Here is a 16,071-nt window from a genome sequence, read left to right on the forward strand (position 1 = left end):
TACAAATGAATTTTTTTTTACCATTGAAGAATGTTGTAACCGCCAGAATTACAGAGTGTATGCAAAAAACAGTCAAGAGGCAACTGCGGCTGTTCCTAGAGTGCAAACAGGCCATCATCCCTCTTATGTTGCTTCTGATGTTCTTATGTTGATTGTGATGGTTTGGCTGGGTGAGTTATGAGTATGCTCAGGGCTAACACAGGTTCATTTCTGTGAAAAAGGTGTGAAAACTGGGGCCAAAATGTACCAGGAAACCGTTCTTGAACCAATAGTGAAGCCCTTAAGCTACACCCTATTTCAAAACCAGCCATGGGTCTTTCAACAGGACTCAGCTCCTGCACTAAAGGCAAAAACAACTCAAGCCTGGTTTCAAAGGAACAAAATTGACTTTATTGCCCACGAAGACTGGCCGTCCTCTAGCCCGGACCTTAGCCCCCTGGATTATGCCATATGGCAGGTTATTGAGGAGAAAGCCTGTGCTAAACCCCACCCAAATCTTGACTCCCTCAAGCGGGCCATAGTTAAGACAGTGACGGAATTAGACATGACAATCGTGCGTGCCGCTATTGATGACTGGTCTCGTTTGAGGGCCTGTGTCAAGGCCAGAGGAGGCCATTTTGAATGATATTGTCATATGTAATTCCTGATTTTGTGTACTTCATTTTAATATATAGTTTATTCAACTTTCGTTCGTATATTTTATGTAGATAAAGATTATTGCAGTAACAGAATTTAGTAACCAACTAGGTATACTATTGTAGTGACGTCTGTACACGACAAAAAAGTGCGATATACGGCAAATTACGATAATGGAATTAACTTTTGCAGTTGGTTTGTTGGCTTTCCGCGTATATATTTCTGAAAAAAGAAAGTTTTGCCATATGGTCAAGTTTGGTATCATTTTAATACAAATTCATGCTGCTATATACATTACAAGTGTTTAAATTTTAATTGTACATAGATAAAAAATAATAATTTTACGAAAAAACTCTACTATTTCCCGTTATAAAATTATTAAAAGTATACACATAATATTATTAATTTAAGGAAATGTGAACAGAAAAAATAAAATGTGACCTAAGTCCCTATTCATAACATACACTTAGGAGCAAAAAAATCGACTCTAAGCTGTGTTGGATTTAAAAACGAAATATCTCCGAAACTAATTCGCGTATTCTTAAAGTAATAGAACCATTAAAAAGCTGCTATATTTACCTTTTTAAAAAACACAAAATTCCTGAAGTATTATTTCAGATACTGAAATCGGAGCGATTTTAGCAAAATGGGGTAAAATATGGGTAAAATATGTATATTATTTGGGCAACTATTACATACTTAACTCAAATCATATCGTTGTTTCCTATTCAATGAAAATATGATCTACATGTTTTTTCTAGCTACATTTTTAAAATTAATATGACTAATGTAAAATGTTATTTTTTTTTACTTTTTGATGTAATTATTAAATTATAAGTACAAATTGAATTAAAAAATGTAGACAAATATTAAAAAAAAATTAAAACGACAAGTTTATAAAATATATATTGTAAGTTTTTTATGACAAGGAGTAAATTAATTTACACGAAAAGGATACCCAACTTAGCTAAACTTTTTTTCATAATATTTTGGGGACACCCTGCCTTGAGTCAAAATTTTGCATCAAACACGTCATTGACTCCCCTTTCTAAATCAATTTGTGAATGAAAAGGACCAATTCTGTGAAAGGAATTTCCATCATCATTATTTACCATATAATTAATGTACTACCTATAATATATACAATAAAAAAAAATACAATAAAATTTAGTGTACACCACTGACTATGCTGACATGTACCTACTATTTTGTGTAACGTTTTCGAGTAATAAATGTTTTAGTCGGTTTTCTGTCTTTTTAGGTCATAAATTTGCACCCTCCGAGATTGGTTGTTCGGACATAAGCATTTAATTAAAGTTTGGCGACTTCCAAGAGCGAAACCGCTGACATAATTAACTACTTAGCCTTCCAGACCTTCCGCGGACTGTGGTCGTTCTGTGGTAGAGTAAAAGCTGGTCGCTTATCGCATACGGTTGCCTGCTGCTTCGGAAGCCAATCTTCTGCGGCTGCTTCACCGGTAGAGACACAAGCCAATCTCATTTTCTATTTGAATCCGAAATTCCCGCTGGCACTGTACGAGAACCATTTATTCGCGCCAGTGAGTGACACTCGGAACACGCCCGACATGCATTGTATCCCGGCTGACATCATCCGCCAACACTACATCCATATAAACATCTATAGACTTGTTGCACTTGCTGTTCTCGTATATTTTATTCCACCCGAAAACAACTGCATTACATATGTTTGTAGTATGCAGATTTATTTTAACGTTAACATGAGCAGCGTATCAATTTAATATACTCGTATCGCTCATTTATTTACGATAGCGATGCTTTTGACATTTTGTAAACAATAACTGTCCTAAATTAGTATGTTAATAAAACAAATTAATAGTTTTTTGTATTCGTTAACCACATATCTTCATTGTGTTTGCGCGAGTGTCTCTATGAAATGTTTTTCTATTAAAAAGTTTCTTGTTTTTGAATGCTACAAATTTTAATAGCTTTTTCCCATTCAGTATCCCAAGAATTGTCCCGGGAACATCAATAGATCAAGTTTTATGTGACAAATAGTCTCATGTTAAGCAAAATTGCTTTCCGATCCACTCCGACAAATAATGTCAGGCCACCGACGCGTGACCTCAGTCGTTTTCGTGACGATCACAATTTGCCTATACTCTCGACTCCGGGTCGGGACCGGGCCTTATTTTTGTGTATGCGATTGGCGTATGTATTCGGTCTTTTATTTGCTACTGCTTCTGACGAGGTACTTAGGCGTATGAATGCGGAAATAGTTCTTCCTTTCCGAAAAGTATTGAAACATCGTTACTTAGCGAAAGTTTTTCCGTAACGTTATTGAGGAACATTGAATAGGTGTCATGTTTTGACCACGTATTGAATATAATTTCAGATGACTTATATCACGAAACCCAACCCATGTGTTAAGGTTCAAACTTCTGATGAGTATACAGGTTGATATAGGAGTCGTGAAAAGAACACACACACACAGTAAATGTTAATAGATCGGTCACCATCGTATTTAAGTGAAAAAACTACGCCCTTTTCCTGTTTTTAGTGAAAGTTATTATTAAGTGAAAGTTTAAGTCTACAATCATCCATCTCTACAAACTCACAAACAACCTCCTCAACAAACTGAAAACCTCTTTAACAGTTATATATTTTAATATTGGTATTTGAGTAGTACGAAATAGCGTGTAATTAACTGAAGGGTAAGGTTGATCCTACTAACCCTTAAGTAAACGGTCTCAAATTAAAAAATTGGTCCACATAACATAAAATCGATTTAATTGCCTTTGCAAACCTCACCGACTGTTGGAATAAATATTTATGAATCGATTAGCTTTTTCAAAAAAATTGTGATACGTAAACCTGTCACAGATCCTTTTACATCTACAATTTTGTATAGCCAACGTTTCACTGCCTGTTCCTGCTCTGAAAGTGAAAGGTATCAGGGCGAGTTTTAATTACAAATGTCGCCTGACGTTGACTTGGCCAACTTGATTTTCCGACAAAAGTCCCGCTGCTCACCTTTAAATTAGATCGTCTTCTGGTTCACGTGGAATACGAGTCAGTATAATAATACAATGCGGTCGCAAAGCCGCTCACTGAATTACAGCGGTGCGTTGTGTGCCCCATTGTGTGCGACTGAGGCGGGAATAATATACGAATCTTTAATTCAAGTGCCCCGGCCCCCGAACGCCGCAAGAAAATAACACAAAACTGCAGTCTTCATTGTGTTACTTTCAATAGGATTTTGATGAATCCGCAGAGGAGTAGAAACGCCGTATAAATGTATTGTATACACGGTCCTGTAGCTTAAAGATACGGAATAAGATTTTTTTTCAATGTTGATGAAACGATAGTAATATCCCTCTTTTTAGTTTTATATTTGTTATTGTGCGTTATTTGATATACATTGGTATATTTATAATGTTGTGTTTCTTTTTCATCTTAAAACTTAGATTGAAAAGAAAGGAAAGAGGTTCGAGCTATAGCTAATAGTTTCTACCAATGATAAAAGGGATTTGAGCCGATTGTTTTTGTTATCCTGATCAACGTTTATCGCCTGTTTCGTATGCGGGACCAGCCCTAAAAGGTTCCGGGCTATACAATAAAATTTCATTTATCTTAAAGAAAAGTGACTAGTCGCACCGATAACAATGGAGGTACTGAATTATTATATATCTATATTTGTATATGCCTAGCTAGGTTTTTATTATACAGAAATCCAATAATTTTCACGAATATAAATTGATTCTTTATTGTTTTACTTACTTTTTATTTTCACGATATATCAGAATATTTTAGACGTCTACAATGTTCTTACGAGGAATCCGAAAGATTATAACAGTTATTCATGACCGTTGATACTCGTATAAAACAAAAATACCGTATAAACTTTTTGAAATTCGCCTAGTTCAGAGTTAATACCTACCAAATACCGGATGTGGCCTGTAACACGAGCAAAAACATTTAATGTAGGCTGTACTCCTCAAACTAACCAACATTTGTTCAGTGACTTTTAAAAATGATGAAGTGTTTAGACTTCCTATTTTTCATACAAAATAAATATTACCTTCAATGTACACTGTCATCAGTGTAATTGACGTTGATTGTCACGCTTTAAACATAACAAAATTCGCAATACATTGCGTCTTAGAATAAACTTGAAAACGTTCTAAAATCAATATACAAGTGATTTTTCGAAGTTGCTGAGCAAATGTTGTTTAGTTTGAGGAGTACAGCCTACAGTTTAATTTTTTGCTCTTGTCACAGGCCACACCCGGTATACCAATAAAAAAAAATACATTTTTCATTATTGCTTAGTGCATAATGCCTTCTTGATGGGGATATTGCCACTATGGGGCCTACTCTAAATATTGACAGATATCAAAGCGACAAGTAGGTAACAATTTGCAAAAACTAAGTTTTACGAAAATAAAAATTGTAGGTACCAATTCATTGTAAGTGATAGTTTCACCTATAACATTTGCTTTTTATGTACAAATACATTAAAAAAATCGGAAAAAGATAACAAAAAAAGTTTGGCGTAATTAGGTACCTAACCTAAACTCACTTAACATTTTTCCTTCTTTTGGCTTCAGAAATGCGTGGTTAAAATCATTCATCATCAAAGCTTGCCCTTTTTAGGGTTCCGTAGCCAAATGGCAAGAAACGGAACCCTTATGGATTCGTCATGTCCGTCTGTCTGTCCGTTTATGTCACAGCCACTTTTTACCGAAACTATAAGAACTATACTGTTCAAACTTGGTAAGTAGATGTATTCTATGAACCGCATTATAGGTAAGATTTTCACACAAAAATAGAATAAAAACAATAAATTTTAGGGGTATATACTTATACTTGGAACTGAAACTCGATTTTTTTTTTCATCAAACCCATACGTGTGGGGTATCTATGGATAGGTCTTTAAAAATGATATTGAGGTTTCTGACATCATTTTTTTTCTAAACTGAATAGTTGGCGCGAGGGACACTTCCCAAGTGGTAAAATGCCCCCCCCCCCCCCCCCCCCTGTAACTTCTAAAATAACAGAATGATAAAACTAAAAAAAATATATGATATACCATGCAAACTTCCACTGAAAATTGGTTTGAACGAGATCTAGTAAGTAGTTTTTTTTAATACGTCATAAACGGAACCCTTCATGGGCGAGTCCGACTCGCACTTTTGTGGTAAGCTTTGTTTAGAAATTTGATTAATTTAAGAAGTGTTACTATAGATAATGCTAGGCGCCTTCCTAATGTGCATAATATATGAAGGAAATGGTAGAAAACTTCGCTGTCAACGGGTAAGTCTCGGTACCTCCATTGCCAGAGCAATGGGCTGGTATCCCAGAGTCGCGAGTTCGAGTCTCGTCCGAGTCAGTGAGTTTTTCCACTTTTCCTTTATTTTTAGTGCTTTGATAACGTGGTTTTTCTTAAGATTTTTCCGTTCGTTCTCTTAACCTTTTTTGGACGGAAGTAGGTTGAGTGCGATCTAAAAGGTCGGCGATAAAACAAACAAGTGTCATTGCGATCCGTGAGGACCTTCTAAATAGAGACGTAAGCAAATGTGGATGGTGAAAGTTAAATGAGCCGTGGGTATCCTGTATCTAACTTCGTGCAATTTCCTACCCACTTCCCGATCGAGCGTGTGTTCCTTTTGAATAAGGCAAGCGAACCTGATTAAAAGTTTTACCGTCATCATTTATAGATTGAAACTTCCGTTAAATACGGACGTATGACTATTGGATAACATTTCTTTCATTTTACTTCATTAACAAGTTTAAGTTTTATGTAAGCCACCACTGCACATCAAAGTACCCCGGCGATATCTTCCACGCGTCTGTTAGTATAGAAAACTTTAATAAATCCTCATTCACTACCGAGTTACGGTTGCAGTGTTACGTTGTAGCCAGTAGCATAGTGTTCTCGGTATGAAGTGAAAATACTTCGTAGATGCGTAAGGACAATGTTTTATGATTAGGGGTCAATCGGCTATAGGCGTTTGACTTTCATATGGTCCTATCAAAAAATTGCCGTTTATGTATATAGCAATCATGATAAATTTATACATGTTTATGTTTAATACATATGAAGCATATCTGCTACTAAGCATACCAAATGTATATAAATTATGAATATAATTCTAATATACATTGCTCATTACTATTATTTTGCGTATGCTTTGATAGGCGTCCGTACATAAAAAGGTTTCTCAAAATAACAGGTGGTGTATATTACCCAATTCTTGCGTCATTCAAGTATAAAATATTTGCTCATATTTTTGTAGAAAAGTTACTACTGCCGCATTTAAATAAGGTTAATCGAGAGGCGGCCGACATTAGTATGGTTTACCCTTTATGATTGCGGAATAATTAATTGTTCAAATTTGTCAGTATAAATTATTTATAAGTTCCGCTTGAACAAAGAAAAGATCGATATGCTCGAAGGAAATACGCACATATAAACAGGCCGCTCCCGCCCGCATCTTTTGCGCCGGTACTTTGTATGTAGTAGGCCTAAATTTCCGCTCGGGAACTTATCCTTCTTTTCGTATCCGTTACTAAAACTTGACTGTTTCCATTAATCATACATTGGCATTATCTTGCTCTTCGATATGTCTGGGGTGGTGTGATATGCGTGCTCAAACAGCCCATGCATATTTAGCTCAGTCGTCATATATCATTCTCAGTATGAGGGTCTCGGGTGACGGCTATCCTTTAAAAAAGATACCTTAAAAGAGTTATGATATATTTTGAAATAAACGTATCGCTTCATGTGTAACTAAGTAAAATTTCCATTATAGAGCCCTTACACAGAACACAGTTTGATGTACATTTTATGTTAATCTACGAAAGCAAGAAATAAACTGATAAACAATAAAATTTGCCCAGCCAAATCATTCAGCTGCTATCTGTTGTGTACATGGTTTTCAATATAAACGTGTTATGTATCTCGTGGTCGGTATTTATACAAGACAATCAGTCGAGTATATAACAGGCGCTCGAGGCTGGGTTATTGTGGCCTCCTGCGTGAACTTACAAACACGCTTTATCCGACATATTCACCCGTATTCTATAAGCAGTTTACTCACGTTCACTTCAGTACTTATAAAACCAAATATAATTTTTATAAACTTTATTCTTCACCTAATAAATTTACCTATTAAATTACTCCAACCTATTTTAGTAGTAGTAGTAAATGACTTTATTGCACAAAACAAGTACATAACAAATAGAGCATACAATAAATGTATACAAAGGCGAACTTATTCCTTTAAGGGATCTCTTCCAGGCTAACCTTAATTTTTATATTTTTTATTATGAAATACAAAATTAATTCACCCAGAGCGGCTTTAGGACTTTAATATCTCTCAATAATAGCTAATACAGAACCTACGTACAGACGTATCTATCAGGTCTGTAGATGCGGATCTCTGTGGCCAAATACATAGACAGGTTTGTACTCCACCAGTGTGAGGCACTGTGCGGCACAAGCATTTTTGAACTGAATATGTTTGTGCCGCACATTGTCTGATTCTGATGGAATCCCGCCTTACCAGACAGAGCTGGCAGACATTTATTTACTTATATATCTAATAAACAATCCACCTACTATACCTATTTGTTATAAAAGAAAAGCGTCTAAATGATAAAAACCTTGGCGGTAATTACAACGTAATTCGTGTAATAAGTATTTAAACGGATCTTTGCTTTCGTTCAGAACTGGAAGATTAAAGGGCCTTAACTGAAAGGTTAATGAAAAATTAAATTTAATGCCAGAGGATCGTATTAGCGGCTGTTTGCCTTGCTGGGTCTGTCGCTGCGCTCCCGCGCTCGATGCCTTCGAGAGCTCCCACTTATTCAATTATTATGCATAGGGTGTTGTCACGATTGTCTTTCAGTTTTACCTGAGATATTGAAAAGGACATAAATAACCTTTTAAAATGATCTTAGATAGGTAAGTAAAACTTCTACATACATCATGATAAGCATTAACAAGATAAATATTACATATAAACTATTGAATTGGTAAATCAACGACTTTTTTTTTAAATTCACTTGCAATATATCTTATACCTTTAAACGAGCAATTCTTGTATATATATTTATATATAAATATATTTCTGTGATCTCGGAAACGGCTCTAACGATTTCGCAGAAATTTGGTATATGGGGGTTTTTGGGGGTATACAATCTATCTAGATTAGTCTTATGTTTGGGAAAACGCGTGTTAAAATCGATTGTAAATAATAATAATTGTCAGTTCACATTTCACTTTTTAAGTTTATGTAGATTATCACCTATACACCATCATATTACAATAAATAGTTATAACCGAGCAAAGCTCGGTCGCCCAGGTACTATACACTAAATGTTAATAATACTTTGTTGGGACATTCCATTTTCAGAATAGGTATTTAACTAATTTTAGGCCTAGGCCTAGGCTCTCCGAAACATGTCACGCGAGTGACTAAAAACACGTCAGTGTCAACCGTAAAATTAGTTTAATTTTAGTATTTCTCACGACACTCTAAATTCTAAGATAGTTAATTAGTTACAATAGCTATTGAACCAACATAGGTACTTATTGTTAAATTAGTTATTACGCAATTACAACAAAATTATTTGATATGCTTAACTAATACTGTCTATTTTTAAACTTGTAGTCTCTCTGTTTACATCGTTAACTGTACATGGTAAGAATATATCAAATTCACATTTGTATTCTGAAAGCCCTGTAAGAGGCACAACTATTACGCATGTCTATCAAACAGAGTGGTTCTAAGGTAACTGTTTATGAAGTCAAAACTCTGGTTGAGACATGGGGTCTCCAACTTAATATGTCTAGAGTCTGTACTCAGGTCACACAATATGTGTAGATCTACGGGCAACCATACAAACAAAAAATAATAATAAGAAAGGCTTGGAATGTAATAACGATTGTTAATTTTTTAGGACATTTTGCTATTCTACTTAAAACAAAACTAAAATATATATAGGTATGTTAAATCTATCCTAATCTTTTACATCTAGATCTATCTTAAGTAATCAATAAAATTTTTCAAACTTCTACTGAGTGGTTTGCTGTATAAGATCTTGTTTCATGGCACTTAATGTCATTGCAGCAATAGCTACTTATTTCATGAATATACTACTTATTCATACTCCGTATATAAACATTACTACCTACAACATAAATACCTACTATCGCGATACTGAAATTTGTAATTAAACTGGATAGTGACATCAAAGTGTAACTACGGGGTATATTTATTTCATTATGTAACGGACTATATAATATAGTAGTAGTAGTAAACACTTCATTGCTCAAAACAAGTACATAACACAGAAAGAATACAGTAAATGTGTACAAAGGCGAACTTATCCCTTTAAGGAATCTCTTCCAGCTAACCTTTAAGTACTTAAGTGAGAGAAATACATACGAAATAGTAGTCAAACTAAGATAATGTGTACATGACGGCAAGACTTTAAAGAAGTAGCTAACCCTAGAAATATAACTAACTACTATATGATCAGCATTAGGTACGAAGGCATATATACAAAAAAAAACTACATATCCATAAACATATAAATACATACTTATAAATATATAATACTACTTTATTATGAAAATGATTATTGTCGCTACCAAAGTCAGCAAGATGAGGGTAAGAGCTTGCAGAGAACTGACGGCCGAATTTGAAGTTATCACAGGCCTGAAACAGCGAGACGCCCTTTCGCCAATGCTGTTCAACTTGGCACTCGAATACGTCGTCCGGAAATTACTTATGTATGATGGGGATATAGAGTTGAACGGCAGACATAAGATCACTGGGTATGCTGATGACCTGGGGCTATTGGCGCAAAACAAAAGGAACCTGGAGGCCATGACTAGAATTGTGGAGCAGGAAGGGGAGAAGGTAGGTCTCAGAATCAACCACCAGAAAACAGAATATCTCCAAATGAAAAGGTATAAGAACACCAGAGCTGATCGAGAAGACCTAGTAGTCGGGGCAACCACCTACAAAGGTGTGGATCATTTTAGGTACCTTGGTTGCACAGTAACTGATACCAACCGAAAGGAGGAAGAGATAGATCCAAAACGCTTTAAGATGCTAGGGAGCGCTCCATCGAGTTTTAGTGTAGACCAACCAAGATTCGTGTCTACAAGACTGTAATTAGGCCAATTTCGATGTACGGGTGTGAAGCTTGGACTCTGACTCAGAAAGAAGAGAGCAAGCTCTTAGTTGCGGAGAGGAAATTCTGGCGGAAGATTCTGGGACCTATCAGAGATGAAGATGGAACTTGGAGGCGTAGGAAGAATAGGGAGCTAGAGGAGCTGGTTGCAATGCCCAATTTAATTGGCGAGATCAAAGCCACACGACTCCGCTGGCTCGGTCACCTAGAGAGGATGGGAGAGGATCGTGCTGTGAGAAGAGCGTATGTGGGGCACCCGGATGGAAAACGTCCGTCTGGGCGTCTCAGATATCGCTGGAGTGACGAAGTCCTAAAAGACCTGTTCGCCCTCGGAATACCCAACTGGCGCAAAGTGGCGCAGGATAGGGCAGAGTGGCGCTCTCTTGTGTCAGAGGCCAAGATCCTATTTGGGTCACTGAGCCAGTAAAGTAGTAGTTTATTATTATAATTAGTTATAGTCGATAATGTCCCGAGTTCGATTCCTGGGAAAATTTATGTTATACATACCGTGTTTTTTAGTAAGTCCGTTAATTTCATGGGTGTGCATTGGTGAGCTTTTTTTTTTTTTTAATGATAATTTTTCAATTTCTCAATGACACATTTATTTAATTATAACTAATAAGCCCTGGCGAGCTTTGTACACTTGCCTTAGAGCTTGATTACATATTGATTGTACGATTTATACGAGTAAGCGATATTTTTAAATTATTTGGTTGATATAAATATAATGTCTGTGGAACAACAACGCTATATGCGGCAACTAATGATTTTGTATGAAACAAAAAGTTATGAAAATTAATGACCTATACCATTTAGTTTTCTTAAATTTACTTAGTTCGATTTTCATACAAAAAACAATCGCTATTTATTAATTAATTACACAATATTATTACATAAATAGTTGCGCATCTATCTACTTTCGAATATTCATTTGCGCTAAATTAATAGAAAAACTTTGTTTCATACAGAAATCATGCAATAATCAACGTTATATTTTTATAAATTTTACTCATGTGTGTGTGACAAATGTCGTGTAGGTACAAATACATTGCGACGTTGCCACTCCATGCCTCGGGCGGCCATCGGCGCGACGTTGCGATGTTTGACGCGTTTTTAGCTGACTCTGTCGACACTGACACTCAGTGTGACCAGGCGTACTATAATTGTCGTACATGTACGATAATTTGGGCCCCGGTATGACGTAATGTTCCAAAGAGCATTATCGTACACTAAAGTACTATAATTTCAGCCCTTGGATGATGCCACCTTAAAAGTCTAGTAATTTGAAGCAAAATATGACAATTTCTCTCAGAAATAGGCTAAAATTAGTATCTTTTGGGTGTTCGGCTCCTTGGTGTAAGTTTAAAGTTTAAAATGTCACAATTTCCTGTATACCGTTTGAGTCTATCCCAAAAATACACAAACATAAACAGATTTTTTGCGCAATTTAGACGAAAATTGTATTTTTTTTATTATTAATTCGAAATTTAAGCTTATTTTGCTAGACATTTTTAGGGGCTGCCTTTTTGATTGGCGTACGATATTTTTTTCAACGGTACAATAATATTGACACTCAAGTACGATAATTCTCTTCCGCTCACCTGGCAACACTGCTGAAACTTGACAGGACCTGGGGGCCTACCGCGAAAACCGAAATTCGCAAATTGCGGGGATCTTTCTCTTTTACTCTCACTAAGACGTAATTAGAGTGACAGAGAAAAATGCCCGAAATTGACGAATTTCGATTTTCCCGGTAGCCGCCCTGGTGCTTGAGGTACTTGATAGAAAACAACGCTGCCGTGTTGAACAATGTTCTGAATTGTGATTTTATGTGTTTTTGGTTTGAAAATGATAGCAACGTCTAAATCAAGTTAAAAAAATCATCGATATTCTGGTCCGCGAAAAACCAAGAAAAGTGTAACTGTAATTGGAGTCTACAAAAATGACCAATTCATAGAAAATATGACCTAGAAACTAGTTCACTTTTATAAAACTCAGTTTTGCCCGAGATTGTACTTAGGCGAATACCTAAGGGAGCTAAGTGTATTGATCTTGAATAATTAGTTGGCTAATACAGGGTGGACAAATAAGAATGATACACTTTGTTTTTAAATTTTAATTACATTAAGTGGAAATTTTACTAAATATTTTTTCATAAATATATTATTCAGGGTTGGCAATTGTATACGGAAGATAATTTCTGCCAAATGTCTACCACTAGCAGCAAGCAATTTTATCTCAAATGTTTCTGTTGTTTAAAACACGTTGTTTGCTCGCTTAATTTTGAAAAAAAGTGACAGTGATTGGCACCCAAATTCCCCAAATATTGCAGCTCTTGACTTATTTCTGTGAGGCTATCTAAAATTACGTGTCTATGCTAACGAGCTGATGAAATTTAAACAGTTAAAACCGACTATTCGACACAAATGTACTAAGATAATGCGAAAAATGTGCGAATAGATGCTGAACATTGGGATGATAAGAGCTTACATTTTCCTGATGTTAGAGGTGGACATATGTCAGACATTATGTTTCGCATGAATTTGCCAACCCTGAAGAATATATTTTTAAAACAATACTTAATAATTTTTGAACTTAATACAGTTAAAATTTAAAAACAAAATGTATACTTTTTATTTGACCACTCTGTACATATATGACTCCAACATGATATGGACATTTACATCATAACTATTATACCTAGTTGGTTACTAAGTTCTGTTACTCGATTTCTTTCTTTCTTCCTAGCGTTGTCCCAGCATATTGCCACGGCTCAATGGAGCTTGGGGTCCGCTTTGACAACTAATCCCAAGATTTGGCGTAGGCACTAGTTTTTACGAAAGCCACTGCCATCTGACCTTCCAACCCAGAGGGTAAAACTAAGCCTTGTTGGGATTAGTCCAGTTTCCTCACGATGTTTTCCTTCACCGAAAAGCGACTGGTAAATATCAAATGATATCTGTTCTGAAGTTCTGTTACTCGATTTGCAACCTCTTTATTTCCGTTAAAACAAATGCTACCGAAAAAATAAAAAATGGCATAATGTGGTGGATTTGTGAGCTATAATTATATACCACACATAACGCTTATCTCGTCGTATCTATAATGAATTGGGGCCTAAACGAGAATCGTATTCCAATTTTTTGAAACGCTTGTATTACTTTCTATATTAACTAAAAGTTGCCTTAAAATTCAGCTTTTATACTAAAAACGGCGTTAAATATGTTAAATTAACAAAATATATTTTGACAGATGCTTTCGCGCCCAAAACGCTCTTTGAAAATTGTATGACATCACAGTTTACGGTTTGACACATAACTACATACACACGTAGAAGATACGAACTGTCAACTGACATTTGTCATTTGTTGTTTAACGCCTAACTGTCAACAGTGTATGTTAATCCGAGAGTTGTGACGTCATCAGAATCTTCAAAGACGTTTCGAGTTTGGTCACGTGACGTGTGCCAAAATATATTTTAAATTCAATATTTACAAAAATATGGTCATTACAGGTCCCCTAAAAGTAGTTTAACATGTTCTTATAATCCAAAAAAATTTATTGGGATACAATTATGCCCTAAGATTTGTAGATGGAAACAACCCTATTGCGATACACAAATGCGGGCACCCGCCAAACATGATTTTGGGTGTGTCATACTCAGGGCTAACACAGATTCATTTCTGTGAAAAAGGTGTGAAAACCGGAAACTGGAAACCGTTCTCGAACCAATAGTGAAGCCCTTAAGCCACACCCTATTTCAAAACCAGCCATGGATCTTTGAACAGGACTCAGCTCCTGCACATAAGGCAAGAACAACTCAAGCCTGGTTTCGAAGGAACAAAATTGACTTTATTGCCCACGAAGACTGGCCGTCCTCCAGCCCGGACCTTAACCCCCTGGATTATGCCATATAGCAGGTTATTGAGGAGAAAGCCTGTGCTAAACCCCACACAAATCTTAACTCCCTCAAGCGGGCCATAGTTAAGACAGTGACGGAATTAGACATGACAATCGTGCGTGCCGCTATTGATGACTGGCCTCGTCGTTTGAGGGCCTGTGTCTATAGGGTATCTGGGAGTATATAATATGAAATGCGGCAGTACTTAATTAAGACGTGTATTTTACCAATCACGACCGGGAGACAACTGAGGAGCGAGCTATGCGTCGGGCCTTCCGTAGCCGCGCGGAATGCTGACAACGCATAGCAGTCCCTATAGTCGTCCCCCCCAAAAAAAATTTTTACAAAAAAATTCCAAAAATAATCTTAAAGATAATACAAAAGATATCTAATTATGTTTTTAAATTGTCAAACAATGTAAAAAAAACCAATAAATGAATCTAATTTATTTTTTAATTTTATTGTGTCTGTTACCACTTATCAATTTTAAATTATATGTGACTGTACTTTTAATTTAAATAAAAATGTGCCTCGTAAACAATACCGCGCTGCTCCTACCTGGAATTCAAGAGCGAGCGATAACAGAACACAATGTAACATGATTACTTACGTTTATTAAGTACAATGTTGTAATAAAGTTGACTCTAGAATAGGTACAATGAATTGTAGGTACTCAATACCAATCTAAAAATAGAATTTCATTAGCTTAAAACTAAAATGATTTTAGCACAATAATTTTGACACTTATACACACAATAATAATAATCCGCACTGCACTTTAAACCTTTAAAAATATTTGTTGAGGCTGACTTGAAGTGGCCTTAACTCCTGAAGTCAACTGATCCTGTGCCAGGACCTGGACTCGTCTGGTGAACCATTTGTTCATCTTCCTTTTGCAACTACTATAAAAGTAGTACAGCAAAAATACTAGTAGAATTATAACAATTACTACTAAAACAATACTAAATGTATTCAACTGGGTAGCTATCCCGGAAACGTTAATTGATGCTTCTGCCGTCAACGTACTTGATTTATCTGTGTTATCCGAATCTTTCTTGCTACCATAGTTACCCATAATTAGTTAGGTATTATATGTTTCGCTGCTTAAAGTGAAGTGCAAATTGTTCTGAATATTTTCTAATAAAATCATGCAATCTAAATTACATGTTGTTACATTAAAATACTTAATTGCAAAAATATAACCTACTAACACTGATTAAGTTTATTCATCACAAAATCGAACAGATTTCTTAACCATCCGACCACTACGCGTCACATAGGGTGCGACGCTAGGCATAGGCGGAGCGATTCCGCTACTCGCTTGTGGTGTACTTGGAGTAATTCTTT

The 16,071-nt window shown here is 35.9% G+C and overlaps 2 protein-coding genes across 9 annotated transcripts in view; both read left to right on the forward strand.

Moving 5' to 3' along the window:
- LOC133517797 (neural-cadherin) overlaps positions 1–16,071 on the forward strand; it is a 431,760-nt gene that overhangs the window by 293,139 nt on the left and 122,550 nt on the right. The gene's annotated exons all lie outside the window — the stretch shown is intronic.
- On the forward strand, positions 10,819–11,250 carry LOC133517792 (uncharacterized). The gene has a single exon (XM_061851213.1). It carries the CDS (start codon positions 10,819–10,821, stop codon positions 11,248–11,250), a length of 432 nt encoding a protein of 143 aa, XP_061707197.1.

Source organism: Cydia pomonella, chromosome 5 (genome assembly GCF_033807575.1).
Source record: "Cydia pomonella isolate Wapato2018A chromosome 5, ilCydPomo1, whole genome shotgun sequence".
Taxonomy (NCBI): Eukaryota; Metazoa; Arthropoda; class Insecta; order Lepidoptera; family Tortricidae; genus Cydia; species Cydia pomonella.

What these genes read in the sequence shown, in the direction of transcription:
- LOC133517792 (XM_061851213.1), top strand. Translation starts at nt 10,819, where the DNA reads ATGTACGGGTGTGAAGCTTGGACTCTGACTCAGAAAGAAGAGAGCAAG.